This window comes from Accipiter gentilis, chromosome 4 (genome assembly GCF_929443795.1).
Source record: "Accipiter gentilis chromosome 4, bAccGen1.1, whole genome shotgun sequence".
Lineage (NCBI taxonomy): Eukaryota > Metazoa > Chordata > Aves > Accipitriformes > Accipitridae > Astur > Astur gentilis.
In genome coordinates, this window is record NC_064883.1 from 31,700,892 (window position 1) to 31,728,164 (window position 27,273).

The 27,273-nt window shown below is 35.6% G+C and overlaps 1 protein-coding gene across 3 annotated transcripts in view; it reads right to left on the reverse strand.

Moving 5' to 3' along the window:
* Positions 1-479: 479 nt before the first annotated feature.
* KIF5B (kinesin family member 5B) overlaps positions 480-27,273 on the reverse strand; it is a 38,436-nt gene continuing 11,642 nt past the window's right edge. For 2 of the 3 annotated variants that reach the window (XM_049798685.1, XM_049798687.1), the window contains 23 exons: positions 26,851-26,955; positions 26,389-26,437; positions 26,014-26,069; positions 25,823-25,910; positions 24,178-24,302; positions 22,516-22,620; positions 21,954-22,099; positions 19,924-20,072; positions 18,376-18,569; positions 17,486-17,554; positions 16,160-16,366; positions 13,550-13,693; positions 12,713-12,901; positions 11,737-11,854; positions 11,336-11,397; positions 11,123-11,232; positions 10,838-10,939; positions 8,705-8,765; positions 8,477-8,548; positions 8,196-8,300; positions 7,456-7,672; positions 5,467-5,599; positions 480-3,078 (listed from right to left, as the gene is read on the reverse strand). In XM_049798685.1, the coding sequence (XP_049654642.1) occupies positions 3,072-3,078; positions 5,467-5,599; positions 7,456-7,672; positions 8,196-8,300; positions 8,477-8,548; positions 8,705-8,765; positions 10,838-10,939; positions 11,123-11,232; positions 11,336-11,397; positions 11,737-11,854; positions 12,713-12,901; positions 13,550-13,693; positions 16,160-16,366; positions 17,486-17,554; positions 18,376-18,569; positions 19,924-20,072; positions 21,954-22,099; positions 22,516-22,620; positions 24,178-24,302; positions 25,823-25,910; positions 26,014-26,069; positions 26,389-26,437; positions 26,851-26,955 (2,613 nt within the window). In that variant the 3' untranslated portion in view covers positions 480-3,071. The remainder of the gene's footprint in view (positions 3,079-5,466; positions 5,600-7,455; positions 7,673-8,195; positions 8,301-8,476; positions 8,549-8,704; positions 8,766-10,837; positions 10,940-11,122; positions 11,233-11,335; positions 11,398-11,736; positions 11,855-12,712; positions 12,902-13,549; positions 13,694-16,159; positions 16,367-17,485; positions 17,555-18,375; positions 18,570-19,923; positions 20,073-21,953; positions 22,100-22,515; positions 22,621-24,177; positions 24,303-25,822; positions 25,911-26,013; positions 26,070-26,388; positions 26,438-26,850; positions 26,956-27,273) is intronic. The other variant, XM_049798686.1, reaches the window with a different exon arrangement.

Below are 27,273 nucleotides of genomic sequence, written 5' to 3' on the forward strand. Positions count from 1 at the left end.
CAACCCCAAAACATACACAAGCAAGAGAAGCCATTAAAAATGGCTATTAAATTGGCATATTTATGAACTACATGGAGTATATGTCTTTAGGAGAGATCAAAGTAATTCAAGATTGAAGGGGTTCAAATTCTGATATACTGTGGCTGTAATAAATTTCTGTACATTTCCACAGGCAGCAATAGTTGGAGTTGGTTTTGGTTTTTTTTTTTTTGTTCTTTTGTTTGGTTTGGGGCTTTTTTGTTGTTTTGGGTCCCCCCCCCCCGCCCCCCTATCATTGACAGTCTTTTGAAGACTAAGACTTAAATATTCATATTTGTGGGAAAGCTTACTTGTATTAACAAACACTAGAACAAGAAGTTACAAGACATCAAGTGATCACTATTTACATAAAGATAACTGGTCATGAAACCTATCAAGTGAAAAGTATTATCTGGACACAATGTAACAAACAGGTGAAGAGACTGAATAAATCCACAAAGTTCAAAGATTTTTCTTCTCTTTATTTAAACACAAATACATTTACAGCATGCAGGTAAGTTAAAACTATATGGCGTCTTCCCCAAACCAATTGTTTTAATGCATCTTAAGTGTACTGAAGTTAAATCATATTCCACAGGTAGACTTGTCCTCATGTCAAATTTAGAGATACACACAGTAGTGAGTCAGCATTTAAGTTATGTAAATAATTTAGTTGTTCACCAGAAATAAATATTATTTCACCAAGTTCCTATCCTAAACCATCTTTTTAGAAAATATGATCTAGAGGAACATAAAAATAAGAACCATTCAAAGACTGCAAGTTGAAACAGCAGTGTTGAACATTCCCTGTATAGACTGAATATTTTAATTTACAAAAAACAGTAATTGTCCTGTCCAGCTGACCTCTGACAGCCAAACCAGAAAACAAAAAAAGTTGTTTGGTTTTGGTTTTTTTTTTTTCTTTTTTTTTTTACATTTTAAGAGGCAGTTCTTGGTAAACTTCATAAAAGGTTTAAAATAAAAAAAAAGTTTAAATATAAAAAGGTGATGTACACTGAGCTACAGGCTAGTTACTTTTTTTTTTTTTTTAAACACAGCAATTTTCAGCACCAAACCCCATGATAATTACCTACAGGAATGAAACCCCCATTCACAGGCATGAGAAAAAAAATCCTGCTTCATTTGAATGTATTTTAAAGAAAGTGGTTTCTTTTTGTTTTTATGATTGCATACTAACAAATGAAGGTCTGAAAACCTGTAGTTAACACTGAGAAAGATAACAGACAGTGCTGTTTCCATTATGAGAAATTTTATTCAAACTAGTTTGCCATTCATTTATTTTTCCTCAGTATGCTGTCTTTAATCATGCTCTAAAACAACTGCAAGTTTGGAGTGTTTGGCAGCCTTAATGAACAAAACGGTCTCAAAAGCTGAAAACTCCAAAATAGTGAGATTTCCGACCAACACACTCAACCTTTAAAAATCAAACTATTAAAAATTCAGACTACTGTAGTTATAGAAAAAAGTGGTTCAAGGTCTAAAATCTGACTACACTCCATCATAATATAAATATTTTATCTATTTATAATATAAAAGTTGAAAGTGATTTGCTGTCTGAACAGTCATAGAGTCTCTACTGTTTCCACAATAACTGATGAATACCCAGCAAAAAATTCAAGCCAGCACACAAAGTGGTACCAGCTGGGTCTGGAAAGCTCACTGAATTCTTTCAGTAATATTAAGTTCCTTCTTTCTCAAAGACCTGGTAACCAATTTCTATCCAGAAGGCAGCTGTTCTAAAAATTATAGTGGCTAAACCCTATGAATAAGTTAGGCAAATTATACTATAAAATTTTAAAACACAGTCAGCTCAGTGGAAGTATTAGAGCTCAAAAAACAAAACAAAACAGAAAACCCCATGTTTCATTTTGTTAGCCACTTTACAGGACTTTATTGCAAAGAGAAGAAAAATATTCAACAACTACTACTTTGGACATTTCATATACCTACTTACAAACGGATTACAAATACAATTCAGGGTAGCACTTTATTTTATTATTTTTTTAAACACTTGTCTCTAGGATTTCCCAATACATCAGTTTTAAAAAGTTGCATCCTTTATTAGTGTATCTGAATTCATTGGCCAGTTGCTGAAAAAAAATTTTAATTGAAAGTTAAAATTTTAGCCAAAAAATTCCAGTACTGTATATGTAGTGGAATATCAAGTTAAGTTTTAGATTGTGCTCATTTCACTATTATAAAATAGCAAAAGTGAACTGTCACAGATACAGACAAATGGATAGACAGGCTCATCAGAATGAAGCAGAATGTTTTCACTCCACCAGACTGTACTGTGTGTAGAATCAGGAACAGGACAGATGGGATAATCCATTGCCAAAGTCTTTTTTGTAAACTTATGTTTACTCTTATTACTGTACAATATTTAATTCTAAATTACCCGATAAACGGGCATTTAATCAGATAACAGTTAAACAGCCTTGTTCATATTGAACTCTTTAGTTCTGTGGTGTAGCTATCGCAGTGCCTTATGGCAGTTGTCGTAAGCACACTTCAGTATTCTTACACTGTACAAATAAATTTAGTTCCAATGCCCTATGTAGCATTCCAAAAGAAAACTGTAATCTAGAGTGCCGTTCTAATTCAGTGGGACATGTAGTGTTATGTGAAGTAATAAAAATGAAAGTATACTTAAACAAACACTGTTGCACATTCCCTAAGACAATAAGATGTACACAAATTAAGCTAGAAAGTTTGAACTAAGATTTTCTCAACGTACATTCAGCTTGGCACAGTGCAGACTAAATTTAAGACATGAAAGACAAACTGTGTAATGAGCAGAGCTACACTTTAAGTAACATGTCGTTTTTCAAGACGCCAAAATTGCACTCTAGTTTTTTTTTTTTTTTTGGGAATCAGTTAGCAGAATTTGTAGAAGGGGGAAGAGCTGTACAGGCCAGGTATAATTTATACATTTTCAAAAAATAATCCTACAGTCCCCAAAGGGAAAGATTATTGTCATGGAATGACTCCCTCTACATGATATCCAATCCTCCTCATGTTGCATTTACTTTTCAGCAACTGTAAATGAGAAAAATAACAGAGTTACATAGTTGTACCTCATAAGCCAAAAAAGCCAAGTTATTTATATTTACAGTAGACCATATTCACTATTTACATAGCCTTTAAGAGCCCAATTCTTAGACCACTCAGATAAGTGCTAATAGAACATCTACTTTAGAATAACAAATTACACAACACAAAGCATTTAAGCAATGCTCCCTGTTACCAACAAATTTACAGCACAATAAACTGACTGGGTATCCAATCCTGATTGCCTTAACAGAGTAAACATTACAAATACAAGCCAATTATAACCCAGTTCCATTTCCCATGACCGTTGCTACTTTTCCAGGCCAGTGAGAACTGTCTGGATACTACCTACCAGCTGCTGCAAAGTTTTGACTTTGCTATTCTGGGAAGATGAAATGGGAATGAAGAGATCATTTGGCATAAATTAGGATTTGCATAGGGAAATGACAATTTACCATCTCTGTATTTCTTTAATGTTTCCAGAGTAATTTGTTAAAGTGGTCTCCAAACGTACAACAGTACATCATGTTCCTACTGTACCAGAAGTTCTCTAACAAGAAGTTGAGATGCTTAGTATATGTATTAATCCTCAAAAATAGTATGACAGACACTAGTACAGAGAAGAATGATACTGGCTACCTGAGTATTCACAAGCCTAGAACAAATTCATATTTAATAGTAAAATAAAGTTCAAAAAAGTTTTGTTCCTTTACTTCCATAAGGGAGAGGTTCTTCCAGAAACAAGATAGGAAAGTTGGAATAAATTATGACCAGTCTCCTGCCTTTAAGTGCTAAACTCTGCTCAGTTCTACAGTAATAGGTAACATGCTCACATTAGAAGAATTATATGAAAGCTTTACAACTGCTTAAGGGATTCTGCAAGCATATTTCGTAGAAGTTCTCATTTGTTCAAAAGGTGTTCTAGCCAATACTTAGCAATTTTCCACTCCTTCATGATTTATCTACACACAGTCCAAAAGTCAAAGTGCGAAGCCTCCTATTTAAATTCCCCAGGACCAACAATGAAAGCTCTTCTCCAAAGCAAGACGCAAGCTCAAAATTTAGTTATTTACTGCTGATTATATCAACTATTCTAAGTACTTTTAAAGAAGTATGAGACTAAATAGGGTCTCTTCAGTTAGAATTCTAGGCAACATCAGAGCACATGCAAACTCATGCTAAAGTAGGCACCTAAAATAAACTGGGTCAATCATACCTTGAAATGTGTCTACAGTGGACACCTGAGCTAGATTGCCATTGTAGTCAAAGTAGCTATCAGAAGTTTAATTTCACCACATCAACGTAATCAAGAATCTATGAATTGCCAGCTCCTTATTCATTCAAGGTAAATGTTATTCAAGGTTAAAGTACTATCACTTCAACCTCTTATTTACTAAGAGACACTACTGAACAGAACCAGGTACATTAACTAGTACCACAGCCTGATTTTCTCTAAATTGGAGAGAAAGCTTTGAAAAGTCAGTCAGCTAATAAAAAGAAACAAATGGAAACAAGATTAACATAAACTGCTTCTCCCCTTTGGAAGAGAAGCACCCAAGATTCAAACACCACACAATCATTTTAGGAGTATTTTCAAACTGAAGATACAGATAACTTTAACTAAGGGAATGCCTAGAAGACATTTATACAAGTGTCAAAAGTCAAGATGATGACAGAGAACGCAGCAAAGCATTACTGTTAAGTGACCAACAGACCAACTATAATGAAGACATTGATTAAAAAGAGACATGATTCTGTGAGCAACCGAAGCATATTAAGTACCGGACTACAGGTAATTACTTAGGAGATTAGAGACATTTTCAAATAAGTGCATGTATTAATTTCAATTACTGTATTTTAGCTAGGCTAACATTTTAAATTTACCAGATGAAGACATGAATTTTTCTGTTAAATACTTCCAAATTACTGACACATGAAGCAGTGTGAAAATGTAGTAACAACAGCAAATAAACAACATATGAGAATAGGGTCATTTTTTATTTCATTGCTGAATGTTTTCTGAAGAAAACCATATTTAAAGAGATACCAGCAAGCCAAAAGAATTTAAACTGTCCACTCCTTTCCCAAACAGTAGCTATTGGCTGTGTCTGGTAACTATCTCCAACTGACTGTTTTCATGTTTTGTTCTACTCCAGCAGAACAACTCCAGAACTACCATTTTACAACAAATGCCAGTTTTATAACAAAAGCAGCAGCAGCATTAGTCAGATGTATATGCATACTGCTCCTCTAACTATACAATTCTGTAAAAAAAGAAGTTAACTGATTATTCAAGTGATTTTATGCCACAGAATGAACTGTAATACAAAGTGGTTTAATCACACATTTAAAAAAAATCCTGCAAGACAAACTTACACTTTGTCTTGCCGTCCTCCACCTCCACGCAGCGCAACTGGCTGGCTGTTTTGAGTGAACGCACCTCCACCACGAATTGCACTTGGATGAGTGGGAGAAGCTGCTGGATGTTGGCCAGGACGGATAGGCTTAGCTGCATGAAAAGAAACATGACTTACAAATATATACATCACAGTTTTTCCTTTTATTATTCAAATTTACTAATGCTTTATTTTAAAGTATCCCAAATGTAATAATCAAAACTCAATGCACTTTGAATAAGAAAACAAGTTTAAGAGATGGTATTCTGAGAACCTAACAGATTAGTGCCAACTATAACAAGCCCTGAAAAACAGACAAGGTTTTGCTTTTATTGTCTCTATTAGAATTAAAGCTAGCAAAGATTTTGATAATGATTAACTTCACATGTATTATCTGCCCCACCTAATGCATTTCCCTGTGAGCGTCCTATTTCTCAGCAATAAGAACTCAAATAAGACACATCGCTAGGCAAAGTTTCATGAGGGTTCTGTCCTGTGAGGAATAATTACACCCTGCTGTATTTCCCACATCTACTTGATTGATAAGCCACCAGTTACTCTGCTCTGCAAGTGATTCTGCATACTGATTACTCCACAGATAACACTGCTTCATCAACTTCTTACCACCATGTAGAAATAAAACTTGCTCTATTACTGAATTAAAAAACAGTAGTTTTGACAGGTCATTCACAAGCTGCACATGCTTCGATAAACAAACTATATTTTCAATCAGTTTTGTACTAGCTCTTAACAGGACATGCACAACTATGACTTTACAAAGTTCTGTAACATTAAACAGAAGCATTTAAAGTTTCGGCAGGTAAGAGTGGATAAAAAGTACCTACAGGTAGCAAATGCATCAGAGAAACACTTCTCAATTTCTGCCTTAAAGGAAGCTGATCTCCAGCAAGACATGACTAGTTCATCTACACATTTAAGTACAAGAGGCTTTATAGCTGTGGCAAGCTCACTAGAGAATTTTTTTGTCATCTTGGAGACCACTTGAGATAAATGTAAGACAGGAAAGCACCTGCCTTCAAGCTGCCACTTGAAGTGACCAAGAAAAAAAAATTATAATTTTATTCTGCAACAGCTCTTTGCAGACCTACAGAATATGAGCAAAGTTTAACTGCAATGTTCATTTCAGTTGAATTATCATTTAAGATAAGCGTATTGATTACTGAAGTCCTGACACAGGACAAAAAAAACGGCTGGAACATAGTTAGTTCTACAACAATAATGTAATAGGCACAGTTAAGTCCTCCACAGGTCACACGCCCTCTTGGCCCTCAGCACTTGACAGCATAATGGCAGGGGTAGGACCAAGGGAATACGACTGCCTTCCCACTACATAATAAGAAAGACTACTGGTTACTACAGATTTGTTTTTTCCATTCTTTTGCCCCAGCTAGGGCTACAGAGTGCTATATGTTTTGGAACAAAGAACCAAAAAGGTAATGTGGGATCTTCGGATGTTAGTTGTGCATCTCTGTCTACCCCTCTCCCTGACAAGACCAAAAGACAGCAAGACGATTTGTTGTTGCTTAAGGTGATGGCTTAATCTCTCTCCTTGCTTTGGAATACCTACTTAGCCTTAGAAATTGGAATGGAATTGGAATGATGTTACAGACTTAAGACTCACATTCACTGTATTGTTTTGTTCTAGGAAATGGAACACACATTCAGGCTAGAATTCTAGGTCGGTAAGCCTTTCCCAGCATGTACAAAAATCCAGCTACCAGGAAGAGGCCCATTTCAAATAAATAAAAAAAACCCAAACAATCATACATCACCACCCACCCACACTTACAGTGTATTAACCAAAATATAACTCATGGTAGAAAATGCATCATGTTCACACATGCAGTACCAAACAAGGTTGAAAGATGCATACTTGCACAAAGATCAAAAAAAAAAATAAAATCAGGAGACAGATGAAGCTTTAGGGGGCAAGGGATTCTTTACTGACCAATTTGTGCAGAATGTCCTCTTCTGGCCATATTCTTGGATCTTACAGCTTCCTTTATACGATCTACTTCTTGCTGATACCGTTTGCGATCACGAGAAGCATTCTCTTTGGCTTCCTTCAGTGCAGACTCCAAAGCTTTAACTCTTTCAGCTGTAGCTCTAAGTCGCTTCTCGAGTTTAGGAAGCTCACAGCGAAGATCTGCATTATCACGTACCAGCTACAAAACCAGAATTTATTATTTTCTTGGTATCTCTTTTTATAGGGAGAGCCAACCAAAAACCCTCCTGCCCCTAAACAGGCAAAGCAGTAGGGCTACTATATTATCTTTGCTTAAGCTTTTAGTAAATCTAATAGTTCATCAGTAAGATGGTAATTTGAAAATCAGTTACTGTGGAAGAACGTACCACCCAACATAGGCACTTAAAGTCTACATTCTTCTTCAGTCAGAGACAGGCAAGAATCCCCTAGACTGATACACTAACTCTGAACACTAACTTGGATCTTCTTCAGTTTAAATGCAGCTATTTTGCTACATACTCATATGTACTTAAAATAGCTATTAATTTACATTACAGGAAAACTTTAGTCTATTGTTTTATATCAAGAGACACACTCAAGGTGTAGAAGTATTTAATTATGAAGCAGTTACTTTATGACCAATATGCATGCAGTCACTCCTATAATAATGCACCTTAAGTAGTTTGTTTTTAATTAAAACTTGAAATTAAGCCTCATTGTACCTGCTTGTGAACTTTTGTAAGCTGTTCAAGATTATTCTCAAGGAAGGAAATCTTCTGTTTTTGTGCAGCACTGCCTCCTGTATCATCTGAGTCAATCTCGGCACTCTGCAGTAACAAAGGCATGGGGAGGGAGAGATGAGGCTGAGTACAAATCTGAACTTGCATATTAAGATCAAGCCAGAAAAATTACACCACATAAAGACCAATTCCTCATTTAGTTCTAAACTAAAATTTATGTAGCATTCTCAGAAACACCAAGTTTCACTACAGCACCACGTTACCTTTTTCACTCTAGTAGCCAGATCTTGAACAAACAGCTTCCGAAGATTGTGAAGAGTCTGAAGTTCTTTTGCCTACAGTTAAGGACAAGAAATTAAACAAACAAACCCCCACCAACAAACCAAAATAACCCCCTCAAAAAACCCAAAAGCCAACACACAACTCTGAAAGAAAAAAACTCCCCAAACACGCAAGTATTGGCATTTGCTTTGGAATATATTCTATCTTACCACAGTCTCTTCCAAACCCTTTAAATCTTGCCTTGCTTGTTCCCGTCTGTCCTGCATAACCCTAAAAGACAATAAATTTGTCCTGAAACATCTGAGCAAAATTGGAAATTTTAATGTTTTAGAAGACTAGATTGATAAACACTATATGGTACAAATGAAAAATGTCTTTCAGTTGAAGTCCTCAATTAAGGATGCAACCGACAGATGACACCACTCAGAAATCCATTTGGGAAGGGGGTGTGGAAGTGGGGGATTTGCAGAAAGAAAAAAAGTAGTACTTTTAATATTGAAGGAATACAAACAAGTACATTCAGATGCATAATGTTAAGTTTCTAGAATATGTAAAGAAGGGCTCTGAGTCAGGTTCAGGATGAATACTTTGGGAGATCTTATCCTACAAATGTTCTTAGCTCTGACCAGCTGAGATAAATATCACATGACAGATTAAGGATTTTTTTTTCTCTTTGTTTTGTTCTACCACCTCACCCCCAACACATTTGCCAAAGCTAGCATCATAAACAACAATCTCAGTTTACAGGTATATAATCTAATGATTATCACTTTACAGAGCTTCTGTCTTCCTATTTAATGTGAGCACTTTTACAGCACTGTTAACATTCTCTCTCAATTACAAGGCAGCACAATTACTAAGATGACAGGATACAGGAAAGGAATGAGGACTTTTCTTTTCACGACTCAAGATTGGAATAGGAAGGCCAGGGACTACATGAAAATGAAGTGTTCCTATTAAGTAGCAAAAAAGCTTCTTTTCCTCTTGAAATTTCTCCTCACTTGGCCAGTTCCACTACTAGCTCACAGTTAAATGATTAAACATTTGAGGTAATAAAATATTCTAAAGAATATCTCAGCATCCTATCCATTTCACAGACCTCACTGGAAAAGTAGTTCCAGGCATCTTACACAACTCTAAGTCAAAAAAAAGAAAGAATAAAATGTGAATAATCTGCATTGTTTCTGGCCTGTCATTCACCATGCACATTTATGACATAAAATAGAAAAGAAATAGATTCAAAGGCTGGGGGAGGACACAGAATACCAAACTAATTTTTAATGTTTCTTTGCAAGTCTTTGAAGAGGAAAGTTTCTAATATAGCAAGCACCTTTAAGGGAGCAATATTATATATAGTTTAGCTGGCAAACTGAAATAAGAAGCAATATTGTAGTATGCATATCAAATCTTACAAGACAAGAAAACCTACTGTAACTAATGTAACTTTTGTAATCATTGTGGCATATAAATAAATCAGAGTAAGATGCATTCACAAGACCAGAGTACTGTTAAAATTTTAGTCAGTTAAACCAACATTGTATTTCACAGTAAGGCTAAAAGAAAAAAAAAAGATAAAAGAAAAAAGTAAGCATTACTTATTGGTTACCAGTACAGACCAGTTAGTTCCCTCTGATTATTTAAAATTCTATGATAAAAACCTGAAAGTCACTGTGTGCTTTTAAACATGGCCAAAAAGTATGCACTTTTGAAAAAGTTTTAAGTATAATGTATTTTTAACTTCTGTAAAGATAAATTCATATACACCAGAAAGGGGTCACTACTGATACTCTAGAAACACTTCCAGGAGATTATGGTCAGATTTCTAGAAGTTGAGAACTGTTTTTCATCTTGACCATTGTATACTTACCTGCAAGTAGAATTCAATTCTAATTTTTGCAATAACTTTTCAGTCTCTAATTCACTAATACACTGTATTTAATCACTCCAAGTATGTAGCTGTTTAATCTCAAGAACAAGCCAGTTAGAACCACCTAACTAGTTAAATCGCACAAGAACAAAAAAAAAAAAAGGAACTGTTTACAAGTTTCTTCCAGTCTTAGAGCATGCAATACTTAGCTGCAAATTGAAAAGTTCATTACTTCAACCCATAGCATATTAACAAAGAAAAAGTTGTGTCCTTCCTACCTTTCATCATTTTACTTCCAATTTTAAATATTAAGGCAGTGCAAAGGTTTTAAAAAAGTTGAATTCAAGAAGGCTCCAGAGCTTCTCTCTTTAATAGGCATATCATACAGTGAGAGCCACTTCATCATATTAGGTCACTAGTTTTTAGAATGTAAGTGTTCCCACACACATTTGTTTTATGCACCATTATCACTTACGTAAGTTCATGCAGTTTTCTACTTTTTTCCTGATCAGTCGCTTTCAACTTCTCATGCTCAACTCTAAGACGTTCCTGTTCAAGCATCATCTTCTGGTTTTGGCTGAACACAGAAAGTAAACATTATATCAACTGAACCTGTCAGACAGGACATTCAGTAAAGCAACACAAGTTAGAAAGACATTGCTGGAGGAAGCCTTTGCCACTTCCTTACCACCATACTGTGCTTCCATACTCACACAGTCCAGAGACATTTGGCACTACTAAAATAATGACAATTACTTACTCTTGAAGTTCAGTAATAAGTTTCTCCTTTGCATCAACTTCATCTCTTAGGCTACTGATTTGTTTCTGATGCGTCTCACGATGGCTCTGAATTTGCTGTTCCACAGCTTGCTATTAGAAAAAACAGTATGTCTTATATGCTTTAAGAAGTTACCATATTTCACTTTGGTTTTTTTTTTTAAAAAAACAAACCAAAACAATGAAATTAACTTACCTTGACTTCATTTGCAGTTTGAACCTTATTTAAGTGCTCTTTCTCCATCTCATGGACTTTTTCTAATAGGGATAGAGGAGGGAAAACACATTTCAGCCAGGTAACTAGGTGATCACAGGGAAGATGGAGTTAATTCCCCCTTCCCTTCCCAACACCTTAAAGTTTGGAAAAAAAATCCCCTCACACCACAAAGATCAATTAAATCAGTAACATCTTTAATCCTGTCCATAGCAGTTCTTTCAAATAGCAAGCATGCTTTGCTGTTGATTAATTCTACATGTTCAGTAGCAAAAAGCCATTCTATAGCTCTGCCCTTCAATCTAAACAGAACAATTCCATATTTATCACTATATACTTAAAATGGTGATGGTGGTGGGTGGCAGTAGGGAAGCAATTCCTACCCTGTGCTCGGAGTTGAACTAATTCTTCATTAAGGGAATCCACAGACTCTTCCAGTTGTCTCTTTTTCTGTTCCACATTCTGAAGGTATTCAGTCAATGACTTGATCTTGGCTTCATGCTTGTAGAATGGAAAGATTAATTTACTTTGGAACTAGGTATCACAGAATTACATCTGCATAAACAGTTTATACTTATTTTTAAATAAGTAACCTGATCTCAAAACAAAAATGGTGCCAGCTAAACTCTAAGAAGAATATGACTACTCAAGTAGATCTGTAACGTAGCCTCTAAGACAATGTCTTTATTCTGGATTGGAATGAAATACATTTTTGGCTGGGAGAAGAGATGTTTTGAATGTTAAATACTATCAGAGGTAAGAGAGGCCTGCTGTATTTAGAAGACTGCACAGAAATATGCATCTCCTGATTTAAAATAAGATGACCACCTGTATGTAAAACAAAATATAGAAAAATTAAATTGCATATGTAGATCACAATTTTCAGAAGTCTTAGAAGACACATTACTGATCTTCTCTAACAATCGCATTAAAATGGCCTTTCTCACATTATAAGTAAATTTAATCTGCTATTTATAGATATCTGTCATTTTACTGTGATAATGTTCTCTCCCACTTCCAGCTTGCTCCATTAGTAGTCAGAGTGCTCACTGGCCACTCATTCTGTAAGACTTCTATTTGTAAAGGATCCTGTGATGGAGAACATATGGACGCTAGTATTTACTACAAGTGCTACAAAAGCATTATCAGGCTACAGACATATTGCAGAAATTTTGACATCCTCTCACAATCACTCAGAAGCATCCAAACTGAAGAGAGTATTGAGGATACGGTCTTGTGGCTGTTTGCTCACAATATACTTTGTTAGGTATCAAAAAGAAATTGCAACTTTTTTTAACCCCCAGTAGGTTAATAAATTGAAAAGAACATGTAGGAAGTACACTGTAAAGAAACATTTACCTGTGAGATACGGAGCTGGCAGGCAGCCAACTCCTTTTCATTTTCTTCCATTTTCTTATTGCTTTCAGCTTGTGTGCCTTCTAACTGTTTGCAACGTTTTACCATTGTTTTTACTTCTGATTTCATTTTACTAATGTACAGTCTCGCAACTGTGAATTCTTCATCTATCATGCCAGTTCCCTCAGGCTGCTGAGAAGTGTGGAATGACACATTTAGAAAGCTCAGATAACGAAACAGAATTAAAGATGAGCTGGAGCATCTTAGTGCCCAGCACACATTCCCCCGCCTCAACTGATAATCAGACCATCTAAACATCAAAATGTAACTTTTTTTTTTAGCTTTCTGATTGCTTTTTTAGATGTTTGCACAAAGGTTATGAGTCACTTGAAGAGGGAAATACAGTTTATACTAATACAGATTTCTAACACTGCTTACATTCTTGTCCTACAGTGATCTTCCAGATTTATCTTTTATTTCAGTTCCTCATTCTAATATAAGTATCATCCTGATTGCTACTGTAGGTCAGCATTAGATTGCCAGGACGATGCTGTTGATTATGACCATTTCATATAGCAGTTTAACAGTACAAAAGAAAACACTACTTCCAAAAAAAAAAAATAAATCATACCTGCTTCTCCTTGTCTTTGCATAATCAAACTCTGTTTGGGACATGATTAAGTCACAGTATAAGCAATGGCTAAGCTTATACCCATATTATTAATATACATGAGGCTTCCTATGGTGGTTATTTTTATCATACTAAGAAACCTGACCCCACCTATCCACAATGTATGTGTGTAATTCATGGCATTAAAAATTGCCCTGACTAATCCTTACCTTGACATCATTATTTCCAACTGCAATTCCTATCTCTGCAAGATCTTTTAGTAAGGAGGCCATCATTTCTGTTGCTCGTTTCTTCTGATGGTTGGTCATTTCTTTAAGTTTCTGAAGCTCTGCATCTATACTGGCTAGAGTGACCTACAGTAAAAGAAGTTACACTATAATAAACAAAACACACTCTTATTTTTAGAACTCGTTTCATGCTATTTAATTACAGCAACATGTGGTTGCCTACTGAAATGTCCCATTTTTATGTCTAAAATCAGACTGGTATCAACCTATGTGAATACACCATGTAGTAAAAATTTAGAAGTCCTAGAGTGACAGTGTTTCTTCCGAAAGAAATGTAAAGTACTGGGGACTGAGGCCTTCAGCTCACAAAATATAATCTTACAACTCTGCAACAAATTCACATCAACATTGTTAAACAGCAAAGTTATATATGGTTAAATATTGCAGAGAATTGCATTTATAGGAAAAAGGTACACGGACAGCAAGTCTAACACTTTCAACATATTTTGGTGAAAGAAAATAATTTCAGCTTTCCCTGCAGAGCTCTTAACTCTTTCCTACTTGCAAATCAGAAAACAGCACCCAAGTTCTGAGAGTTCATAAACACCACACTTACTTCAGAGCAGTTTTTCAGCTAGTTTGAGCTGCTGTGGTTGTAATGGCTGCAGCTCAGCAGCTTGCATGCTCAGAAATTGTCTGCTCTTTGTTCTCCAGTTTTAAAAAAAATGCCAGAAGTTTTGGCATCAGCTGGCTGAAACTTTCCTGCTGTAAAGGATGGTCACTGCATGGGTTAGCTGTGACAGACTGTCCTGGTTTCAGCTGGGAGAGAGTTAATTTTCTTCCCAGCAGCTGATATAGTGCTGTGTTTTGGATTTAGGATGAGAATAATATTGGTAACGCACTTATGTTTTAGTTGTTGCTAAGCAGTGTTTACACAGAGTCAAGGACTTTTCAGCTTCTCACCCCACCCCACTGGCAAGGAGGCTGGGGGTGCACAAGGAGTTGGGAGGGGACACAGCCGGGACAGCTGACCCAACTGACCAAAGGAATATCCCAGACCATATGACGTTATGCTCAGTATATAAACTAGGGGGAAAGCTGGCCAGGGGCCACTGCTGAGGAACTGGCCAGGCATTAGTCAGTCAATGGTGAGCAATTGCATTGTGCATCACTTGCGTATTTTAATTCTTTTCCCTTCCTTTTCTGTCCTATTAAACTCTCTTTATCTCAACCCACTAATTTTACTCTTTTTTTGCCAATTCTCTCCCCCATCCCACTGTGGGGAGGGAGTGAGCCAACAGCTGTGTGGTGTTTAGCTGCTTGCTGGGTTAAACCACAACACAGACTGAGAACACTGAAATATCTTAATTTTACTATATGTCAGAACAGTTGTTGCTTTCTTGTGGATTGAGTTATGCATGGCACTCAATGGACTTTAGTTATACTATCCAGAATCACTCAACTATCTACAAACTAATTAAAACCAACACCACAAACAAACAAAAAAACCCTGGAAAAAAGTAAACCACACACTTAAGAATCATACACACATACAGCTAGCCTATCCCACCAAATTTTAAATGCTGCTCATAATAGGAAGACCAGAGATCATCTGATTTTCAGCCAGCCTTCCAGTGATTACTTAGCTCAGAATACTTAAAAGTTTAAGGAGAAGTTTCATGATCTTGTGAATATCAATTTTAATGCCAGTGTTCTATCTAGTCAAATCTTACTAACTGAAAATTCACTAGAATTTCACTAGAAATTCATATTCACTAGAAGAACCAGACCCACTCAATTTCTATCTTCAAGAACAAAGAATGAGACTTGCACCATCACATATTCCGTCTGCAATGCCAGCAAACATGCTGATCCTTTCCAGTACTTAGAATTTTAGGATAGCAGGTAGAGCATTAACTGTTTAAAACTGACTGATGTCTGCCAAATAATTGGCTACCAAAACTGTCAGTCAATTCAGAAACTACGCAGGTATGTAAGGAGGTGTACGGTATTCATCCTGTGGGACCAATGCACCTGTATTTTAATCAGGGTGATCTTTTGGAGTATGTCCTCAGTATTCAGAACTACTCCTTTCAGAAAGTAAAATAAACTGCCTATTTTTGAAGGCATCAGGATAAGTTATTTTACATGCCATAAATACAGCATGTAAATAAACATTCCTTTCAAGAAAAGCTGTACCATGCTCACAGCAATTTCAAGATTAGAAGGAGCAGATTCTTAAGTGAGGATTATCCCAACTGCACCAGAAAGAGAAACAAAACTGCATCAGATCACCAGCATGTAATGAATGTGTTAATGTCTGATATCTAGGATTCTTCTGAATAGCCTTCAGGTATTAAAGTGCCATAGGGACTAAAAAGATGAGAGGTATCAAGGTCAATATTCACTGTGCATTTTTCTGAAGCTTACCGGTTTTAGAAAATCATCCTTTGCTAAAACTGAAGAAGTTTTAGACTTAGGCTCCCATTTTCCCTTGTGAAAAACCTTCAAATTACTTCAAGCAAGAAATACAGGCAAGGCAAGAAAAGTTACATTGAAGACTGTCAGTAATTTCTTATCCCAATTTCATACCGATTTTTGATTGAGTTCATCACTAAGAAGTTCATATTCCTTTGCCTTATCTTCTACTTCCTGAGACTTCTGATCATAATTGACAGCTAATTCTTCAAGGGCTTGTAACACCTCTTTCACCTCCTCTTTAGAGGCATCATTTTCAGCCTGAAGGCGATTCAACTCTGCTTGCAGGTTGTCTTGGTCCCGTCTGGTCGATGCTAGAAGCTGCAACATTAATAGAGATTTATTTAAAGCTACAACAACAAATAATCATCAAGAAAATTCCATGTGTAAGTTGAATCTTATTAATGCTTTCAGCTACTACAATAGTTTGTATCTACATTTTTGCTGTCTACCATCATCCAATAAGGATGCCAAGGACAGGAACAGTGAGAATATAATGAACAAATTTAATTTATCATCTATATCCATAGTTCTTTAGCTTTTAAAGTATCTTCAGAATGGAAATGATTACAAATCAAGACATATAAAGGACAGCAACTGGAAATGCACATGGAATATTTCAAGTTCACAAAAAAGCCACCAATCACTACTCATGAGTCTGAAATTGTCAACAGGCTAAGGACTAAAATTCCAGCATTTTAACATTTTAGCTGCTGAAGAGTAACTAGACAAAGTGAACAGTTGCTAAACAGGCAGATTTATTTATTTAAATAAGATTAAACAGTGGCTCCAACTTCCCGAGTCCTCGACCCATTTCCTTCTTGCCATGTACACAAAGATTATTATTATTTTAATCTTTGTGCTATAAAGAATTATTTTTTCTAATATCTTGGCTAAATGAAGTTAACAATTTCATTATTAATAGGTATTTTCTCCATTTAATTAAGTTACATCACTGGCAAAATGCATACAAATAATTTGAATATTCTAGCAAGTATGGTTTGAAGTAACACATAGATAACTTCCTTTTCCATTATGGGCCATTACATTTCCCTCCTCCCCCTTCTCTCTGTACAGCAGCTGACCAAAAGTAAGCCTTAAAACAGATTTCTTACAGTAAATCAAGGTATCTTCAGTTTTGACGAACTGGAAACTTTGCATGAGGAAAAAAACTGCTGATGTCTTTGCATATTATATTTCAACTGCTTCAATCTTCATGGATACTTAAGGTTCAAGTAAACTGGTTTAAGTTTAGCCATCAGCACAGTGTAAGTGGGGGGAATGAATAGGCAGAACATTTAAATAAGGAATAAAAGAGAACTATTGTACAGTAGTAAGCAGTCATTCTACTCCCTGGTCATAATGCGTGACCTATTCAGAATGTCTCCAATTTCTTTAAAGGAAAGACAAACAAAAATAAAGATGCAAGAGAAAACTCACCTCTTCCTGATCCAACATTTGTGTTTTCAGTTTTTCTACTAGTTGACTCTGCTGATTAATTTCTTCATCCTGCAGTTGAAGTAAGACTGTGTTCAATAAACTTACAAATAGCACTCAGGAAAAATAATCTAAGAGACAGCAGATATTAGGCATCTAACTTTTCCATATTCTGAGACAAGTACACAGCTGAAAGCAACAAAAGTAAAAAAATAATCCTTTTGACTTCACTGGCTGATCCATTAAGCTCTTAACCTGGAATGTATGTGTAAAACACCATGCTTCAAAGATAAAAAACTCTTATACCTGTGCTTTTACAAATTTTCTCCAAGTTGTTCTAACTTCCAAGAAACAATTAAGATTTAGTTAAAAGATTTTTTTTTCCCTCTCCAAATTTAGTACTACTGCTTCAATTTAAAATTATGTTCAAATAAAATATGCATAACATGGAAGGAAAAAACCTGCTGTCTTCAAATTACTCATTTTCCCCGCTTTCTCATTATTTTCCTTTCTCTGCTATAGTATTATTCCAAACAATCAGCTAGGAATGTTCTATACCCAGAAAGTTGAAATACCATTCAAGACACTTATTAACTTTTCCTTCCTAACTTTCATTTTTATCTTTTTTTTTCCTATGTACTGATATTTCAGTTTTCAGGGCTTTTTTTAGTATTTTCAGCAAAGAAGGGAGAGCAACTGAGAAAGGATACTAACTCAGCACCAGATAAGGAAATTTTTATTTCTCTTAATCAGAGCTTCAGAATTAGAGTAGGCACTCCCAGCAAATACTTAAGCAAGCTGTACTAACAAATGAAGACTGGCAAATTAAATATTGCATAATATAGTTCAAGATAAATTTCCAAGAGGTCTTACATTAAGTAACAATGACATACCTTGTCATCCAGTTGTTTGTATAGTTTGGCAATTTCTTCCTCACATTTTCTTCTCTCGGCATCAGTGAAATTGCCTGTTACTCCAATTGTGGTAGCTGGTTTATCATTAATAACAGTAATATCCTTGTCCACTGCAAAAGCTTCTAAGTTGGCCTTCTCCTTGTCAAATTGTTCATCAACTGGTACAGTCTCCCCTTAAAGAAAAGGATATACTTACTTTTAGTACAGTCAGCCATGAAGCATCTTCCACAAAGTTAGCCTTGAGAAGTATTACACGCTCCCTACTAACAGTACTGCTCCACAGTTAATAAGCAGTCAAGTTCCCATGATTACATGGTTTAAAAAAATTACCACTAGATCATCTAAATATCTCCTGCTTATCACAGAACATTATATTTCACCCAGTTACTCTGCTATGAGCTCCACATCTCATATCAAACTATATTCTAGAAAGGCACCTAACTTGCCCTGAAGACAGAAAACCCTTTCTTTTCCCTTGGCAGTCTGTTCTGCTAAGCAGCCATATTTACTTTTAAATTGCTTTGCTTCCAATTTAAAATAGTTTTTCAGTTACACTTTTATCCTTTTGTGTTCATTAAGCCTTTTCTGATGAGAACCCTTTATTAACTTCACATAGAAAAAATACCGCACACTAATCAAGGCACTTCTCTGGTAAACTAAACTGAATTCCTTAGCATCTTATTACAAAACATTTAATGCAGTTCTTGGAAGGTATGGGCTCTTTCTGACACTCCAGTATCTTGTGTCAATATTCTGCAAGAATGATACTTAACATTTCAGGTGTGGCCTCATACCATCTCTATGAAAGATTACAAAAAAAAACCAACAAAAAAACCCCACTAAACTTATTTAAGTGAGCCCATTTTTCTCAGACTAACATCAGGATGTGGTACAGTTGTCTACAAGACTGCAAAATCATCTTCTACAGCTGCCAAATTCCAGAACACATCTGTAAGTATGACCTATGTTCCTCCTTTCCTGAATTTAAGGCTTCATATATAACTTGCATTTTGCCAGACACTTCAAATCAATATGAAGTTAATTATTCAGGAAGAAAGGATGAGTTCATATTCTGTACTGTCAGCAATTTGGGGTTTGGGTGGGTTTTTTGCCTGTTAACATGTTTGAGCTTCAAACAAGGACAAGTTCTTGCGATATTGATTTGAATTAGAAAACCAGAGGCAATATTTTACTCAGTTCCTGCATTTACAATTAATACCAGTTTTTCTCCCCCAAAATAACATTTTTAGAACATATGTTAACTCTAGCTCTGCTAGTAAACCAAGTGTTGAAGAACCTATCACCAATATACTTCCAGACATTTCTGAGATTATGTGATTATTAAAAGTTGTTCCAGTTGCATACAGTGAAAAATACGAAGTTGCAATGTCAGCTTAATATGCTAGCTTTAATATTCTTATTACTGTCTTGCATAGTGCTCTTAGTTATTTTTGGTATCCTGAAGACTCATTCGGTGTCTGTTGTCTCGCCTAAAGTTTGCAGAACAAAAATATAATTGCTTCTCACCATTCCGCCATCTGTTGAGTTCATTTTCTAGCCACTGTATGGTATTACGCAGAGTCTTGTTTTTCTCTTTTTCCTTCTCATACTTTTTCTTCCACTGTTCTGCAGTGAGCTCCACATTAACGCAGACTGTGTTCTTAATGGTCTTTGCTCTACAAAGAAAAAAGCAAAAAAAGCTCTGAAACTTCGTTTTTGAAGAAGGGAATTAAAGGCTATTAAATAAAATTTCTACATATCACTGGGAAATGTAAACATTCCCACCTATTCCAAAAGCTTATTTCTACTCCCTGTCAACTTACTATGCTTTCAATCGGATTGATACAACTGTTAACGGACAGAGCAATACAATAAACTTTGGGAAGGCTGAAAAATCTCAGGCTGGCTAAGTTCAAAAAATTCAGCTGCATATTTTCACCTGAAAGAATTCGAGTCAAGACAGTAATGCACAGCTTTGAACAGAGGGTAGCATTCACCACACCTAGCAAACATTTCTCCAATAGAGAGCATAATACTTTTAGGGTATAAACCATGTAGCTTATTTAAGAAACAGCTCATTTCAACCTAAAAATCAAGTTACTAGATCTCCATTAACCAAAAAGACATACAGGCTATGAAGTTCAGATGTGATTTTCTACATTCAGTCAGGCAAATCAAAACTAATGTCTTTGGATGAGGAGATGAAACTACGGGTACTAATAATGTATCATCATAAAGTTAATGTACAGTTTTTACTTCAGTGCCATACCTCACTTCAGTAATTTCTCTGTATAGTGTCCTACTACCAAATACTCCCCCTCAATGATCAAAACAGGAAAAAAGCTTAATGGTAGTTAGCAGTTCCCCCTCCACCCCAATAGGACTCCTATAAACATCTTTCTGCAAAGTCTTATTGGGACTGATTACTAACAAAACACACATGATTTCCTACTAAGTTACATGGTATTTATCTAGCCTTCAGTGTCTACAGCTTAGGGTTTCATCATGAATTTATCATCCCAAAAAGGGTGAATTAATATACCAGACTAACTATGGTGACTAAGATAGAAGCATATATTAACTCCTGAAGAAGTGAAGAGCATGAGGTGGGGAGACACCAGAGCTACAGCGGGGAGACACCAGAGCTACAGCGGGGAGACACCTCCTGGTAACTCATTCAAGAATACTAAGAGGAAAGGAAAAGACCTCCTAGATTCTAAAAGAGGACAAAAAGTCCTCTACTACTGTGGAATGCAGTCATTACTCCACACCCACTAACTACCCATATTCTGCCAGATTTTTAAGAAGTTCTGAAGTCATCTGATCTACTTTCCATAATAAGAACACTTCTCTGAAAAGACCAGTAGATATTTATCTTGTTGAACTAAAGTGGAAGATGTATGCTAACACAGAAGAACAGATGAACCAAGTAAAATGCTGACAGATTTTGTAATGTGCTGCAGTAAATGAAGTAATTAAATGTAGTGGTCAGGAACTGGAGTGTTACAATGAAGCCTTAATAACGGAGTGGCAAAGAAGAGTTACCTAACAAAATGCCAAATTTGAAATAGGTACTTATAAATTCAATTACAAATTCCACAGGAATTTAGAAGTATTAACTCTAATGTTGCTGGAATGCTAGATACAGAAAACAGACCAGAAGATGTAATTCAGCACGCTATCAAAGAAAGAGTGGCAGAGGACAGGTTCTCCCAGCAAATAAAGGATTCAACAAGGGAGAATTCCTTCCTCCCTCCCTCCTTCTACTTGGGGGGGGGAGTGTTACTAATTACCCTCCAAGAATATACATTAAACCACATTTTGAACCAAATTATATGCTGTCCTCGAAATACACAGTCTTCAGGGTCCTGGCCAGTTTAAAGATTTTTATATAATATAAGATAGATCACAACACTTAGCCACATGTGCACTGAAGAATTACAGAAAGTAAACAGTCTAATTAATTTGGTTCAGGAATCTTAGAGTACCTTACTTATTTCTCATTCTGCATTGCTTTCTGAGCATAGTAAGAGCAAAATATTAAGTCATTTACTCACCTTTGGCCAAACAGAAGAGTAGATTTAGTTTCAGATTCATTGTATGAAGATGGAGAACAGCAAATAACAATAGTGGTTCTGCAATTACCCCCTAGTGAATCTTGAAGGATTCTGGTCATTTTGCTATCACGATATGGAACATAAGTCTACCAAGAAAACGGTTAAATTAATCAGTCATGTTTTTTTCAGACACATTATTTAATTTGCTGGAATAAGAGTTATGCTTTTGCTAGGCATAACTTCATTAGAAAGACATTAAATTCTACTTCAATTCATAAATCATAAGACTGAACATACATGGGATGACATAAAATTGTACTTCTATGTTTGGTAACTTCCAGAATACAAGAAAAGTACCATACTGAAAGTTAGGTTCTTCAACATCAAATGTAACTTCATTAATTATCATATAACAGCCATTTGCAATGCATTTATGCAATTGGATTAGTTTAAAAGACTCCATGCATATCACTGAGATTAGTAAAGAATTTCTGTATATCATCACATTCAGAGACACAAGCCTTTAACCTTGAACTATAAAAATACAAAAAAGAACTCTTACACTGCTTTCCGCCAAAGCAGAGATGACATTTCCAAGAGCAGACAAAGACTTGTTGATGTTCTTGGCCTCATCCAGCACAGCACCTTCTGCTCCAGTTTTACTAACCTATACAAATATTTCAGTAATTACTAAATGCATCTTCAAAAAACACCTTCCACATTTAATATAAAGACTTGAGTAATTTTTCTGCTTTTAAGTCAGTCTCCCTGACTTTGAGGTACTCAAGCTGGATTAGAAGCAGCAAACTCCTCCTCAGACTCTTTCCCTGATTCACCATCAGTTTTTCATTCAGAACTCAGTTTTTGAAGATGTTTCTGATTTTTTTTAAACTGAAGCGAGTATTTTCCCTGTAAAGCACACCTTTTCATAGAAGATACATGTAAAGTTAAAAACTTCCATCAAATAAACAAATTCAAAAGTTGTTTGAAGTTTGTCAAAAATTTTTAATTCCTTCAAGTAAAAGAAGTATTATGAATAGTTTGTCCAGAGGTCATCCTTAACAAACGAACCCCCCCCCGCCCCAAAATCCCAACAAACCACATAACAGCAACCCCCCACCCCCCCTGAGAATACAGCAGTTTATATTAGCAAGAATTTGTAAGAACAGATTTTAGAGGCTGAATCTGACCTCCATGAGTGTTTGATGAACTTAAGTATATATCAGCAGAAATGTGAAAAAAATCTACCCTGACACCATTCTATTTACCTTAGCTCTTCTGCCTCAAGGGCTGAATTTGACTTACAGTCCTATAACCCTCTCTTTACTATTCTTCTCACCAAGCTCTGATCATGACTATAACTAAGCAATTCTATTTACCCATGTTTAAACCAATTCAAGACAAGGCATCAGAAAACCTCATGTATTTCAACAAGACTGGGAAAAGCACAAAAGTAAAGTTTGAAATAAACAGTGAAAGGAACAAAACTACAGAGAAAGGAGACCTGCAACCCAGCCCTTTAACTTCATTCTCGCTTTAACGAGAATGAAACTGGAAGCATTAAAAAAAAAAAACCCATTACTAAGAAAAACATTTCAGAATAAACACAGCACCAGAGACAACAAAAAGGCCATAGAACAATGACATGAGGAAAGACAACGGCAAGCAGAAAGGACTGAAAAATGCCAAAGATGGGGATAAACCCAGAAGCAAAGATGAAAAGAATGTCAAAAATCCAGCTCTTGAAAGGCTAATTACAGTCTATAAGAAGTGATACAGAATAAGCAAAATGGTACATATTTCCTTCTCTGCTTTAAACCATTGACACAGGAAAGCAAGCTGTCATTTTAAACAATGTTAATCAGAATTTCAAATTAAGAAACTTGGTACCACTACATAAGAAAATCCAGATATTCCACATCCATAAAACTCTTTTTATTCCAGTACCTGGCTAGCCAACACACCTGTACACTTTTTTGCTCTCTCAGATACCAAGACTGAACTCTAGCCTATTTCCCCACCTTATTCCATATTTACAAACCCTCACTGCAGAAACACAGATCAGCTTAAATAATCAAGCCAGACTACGATTCAGAGACCACATTTCAAAGTCATAATTAAAACACTTCAGAAATGACAACTGAAGAATCAGTATTAATGTAAAATATTTGATTGTAAAGAATAACCGGAGTTTTTCAGAGCAGAAAAAGAAATTTAGAATTACCTTTTCACTACCTGCCAAGTCCACAAGGTAAAGTTTTCCACTTAGTTTCTGTTCTGTTTGAGTATTCTCTTGTTTTACATTAATAAGAAAAATACTATGACTTCGGGAGCTGTGTTCATTCATATCTATAATCCAAAATATACAAATTGACAAAAATATTTGTACAACCAAACTAACTTAACAAAACAGTATCTTCCCACAGTGAAGCAACAGATCTAAAGCTAATGAAACTGTATAGTCTCTCAATGACAATAAAACTAATAGTATCGTCTAATTGAGTAACAAAGATCCAGTCTTCCTTGGGCTTCTATTAATACCACATAAGCTCACTGATAAGATTTGCCAGCCTGTCAACTATGGATTTCACATATTTGATTTACTCTAATAGAACAGAAAGGACATTTACATTCTGAAACAAGAACATAGCGGGTTTGGGGGGGGTTGGGGTTTGGTTTTTTTTTTGGTAGAGCTACAACATATCACATATTATCCTTTTGTGAAAATTTGAACTGGATGGCCCAAACCTCTCACCCTTTTCTGGTTTAAATACCTACTGTCCCCTCTGCTGTGAAACATGTAGACTAAACAAGACTTACTGAATTTAAAGAACGATTTTAATTCATTAACAAAATTTAAGCTGACTGCAATGTGAATGAGAATGTCTGCCTATTTCTTCTTCCCTTTAACCATAAATCCCTCACAGGCCTAAAGACACCAGCTTACTGATGCCACAGAAGCAGCGCAACATAGAATAATATCCTTCTATCCAAATTTCTGTTATTTCTCCATTACTTAGTCTGGTCCCTGCTTCAGAACCTTACTACCTAGGAGCAATAAAGTGAAAGTGCAGGACTTAGTCATCCCTTAAAAGAAACATCATATTTTTATTTTTTGCTCCTTAACCAAAGAAATGAGAAGAAAAATCTCTTATTTTCTTAATAATTACATATTCTTCCTTTTCCTGAATAAAGAACTAGACACAGGAAGATTGTGAAACTCACCCTCAAACTGGCTCTCAAAGATTTCTGACAGTCACTTCAGTTGCTAAGAACTTAAGTATTATTTTGCATGCACCTCATCTTCCCTTGTCTTTTTTTTTTTTTTTTTTTTAACCCCTCTGTCACTTCCTAATCCTGCTTCTTGTGGGAATTTGGAGACCTATGACATGGCTCCTTGCAATGCAGCTGCATGCCACAGGCCAAAAAACTTGGGACGTTGGGACACTGCTTAAATCTGCAGCATGTCTGAATATATATTCTGACCAGCTTTTCTTAGAATATGCAGCAGAATTGCCAAACTGTAGATGAGCCATAGCGCCTTACTTGTAGATTCACAGGTTAATTGAAATAAATTCCGCAAACTGGGATTTTGCGCTATTCCTAATGCAGAACTGCACCTTTTTCTCCAATGATTCAGAGCTCCTCACTGGTCACTTACTTTCTCCTTTCAGTCCAAGCCTAAGTAACAACATCTAACAAGAAATTAATTGAAATACTTGTTTCTGAAAGACACACCGAAACTGCTTATGCTAGACCCTTTCAAAAACCTGAATGATTTAGCTTACTATTTTTGTCTTCCCTACTTTTTAAGGCATACCAGAAGCAAATCAATAAAGCGCTAGAAAGAGACAAAAGATAACACTTACTTGTAACTGCTACATGTCGGTTTGATTTTCCTTCATCTATAGTATCCATAACTTCTTCTGGACTACATACAAAACGCTCTGTGCAACCCTTTAGAAAAAAAAAAAGCAAAAACCCACCACACCAACAAGCCAAAAGTAGATGACATACACTAGAGGACTGAAAGATGAAAACATATCAGGTTGATGCTCACCTTTACATAGGGAACTCTATTTTTGTCCTCATGAACAGAAAGATTGGTCTTTGAAACTGGAAGAGAAAAAGTTCTAAAGCTAACATATATTTCTTTTCAAGATGAATGAGCTGTGTACAATACATGTCCGAGTCATAGATGTTATTTCTCAGCAACACATTATAAAAACTTAATACACATGAAACCACCACTACTGCAGCTTTAGTAATATTATATAAATTAGCTCCATACTTTCTCATTTTGATGTACCCTTATCATGTATAGGTTATCAGCATACTGCATATGTATCTTAGTATCATGATAAGGTTTGGGTTTTTTTTTAATATACCTCTCTCCAGAACAATTTTCTATGTTCAATATAAATAAAAGGCTTACCATCCAAAAGGTCCCTTATTTTATCCAAGTATATTTCAAAATATGACACCTAGAAGTTGGAAGGGGAATAAAGATACAGCATCAGAAAGCACAAATACTTTGCTTTTTGACCAGAAGGATCCCCACATGATTATTATGACCTCCCACATAATACCACGTCTAGCTCTAGTCCCTAAAGCTGAACTAAAATACACCTTTAAGAAGAAACTATTTTGATCAAAAGCTTCAAACACTTTCAGCACTGCCATAGGTTATCAGGATAGCTACCATCAATGTTTAATGGAAACAAGATTAAAGTGTTAACGTAATTCTTCTTTAAGAAGAGTCAGTTACTTCAGAAATAACTCACGTTTAGATTTTCCAAGTTACAGGCATTTGAAACAGATACAGAACATCCATTTAACCATAGACTACTTACAGTTTTAACATAGATTAAATAAGTAACAAAGAAGAAAATTTTACCTTTATATGAAACTCAAGATTCTCATCCATAGAGTAAATATAATTAAAAATATCTTGCACTATTCTTGGAATAATACCCATTCCATCTGGGTCATGAAGCTTCCCCTTATTAGAAAAAAATACAATAAAATGAAACATACTGAATCCAACATAACAGTATCCAAAGGCAAAACAGTTAACAGACAGATTAGTTTCAAAATAATGCTGACAGGTATGATGCACTTGTTTTACCTATAAAGGAGAGTCTTGACCATCCATTTAGCCCCAGCATTTGCCAGGAGTGAAAAGAATAGCCTCAGAAATCTCCCAAACTACTACAAGTGAAAATGTACTAATAACATTATTCTTGCATTTCTCATCCTGCTACCAAGGGCTAAAAAATACAGTAATCGCCATTCTTGGTCCTAAAAAAAACATTCTGGG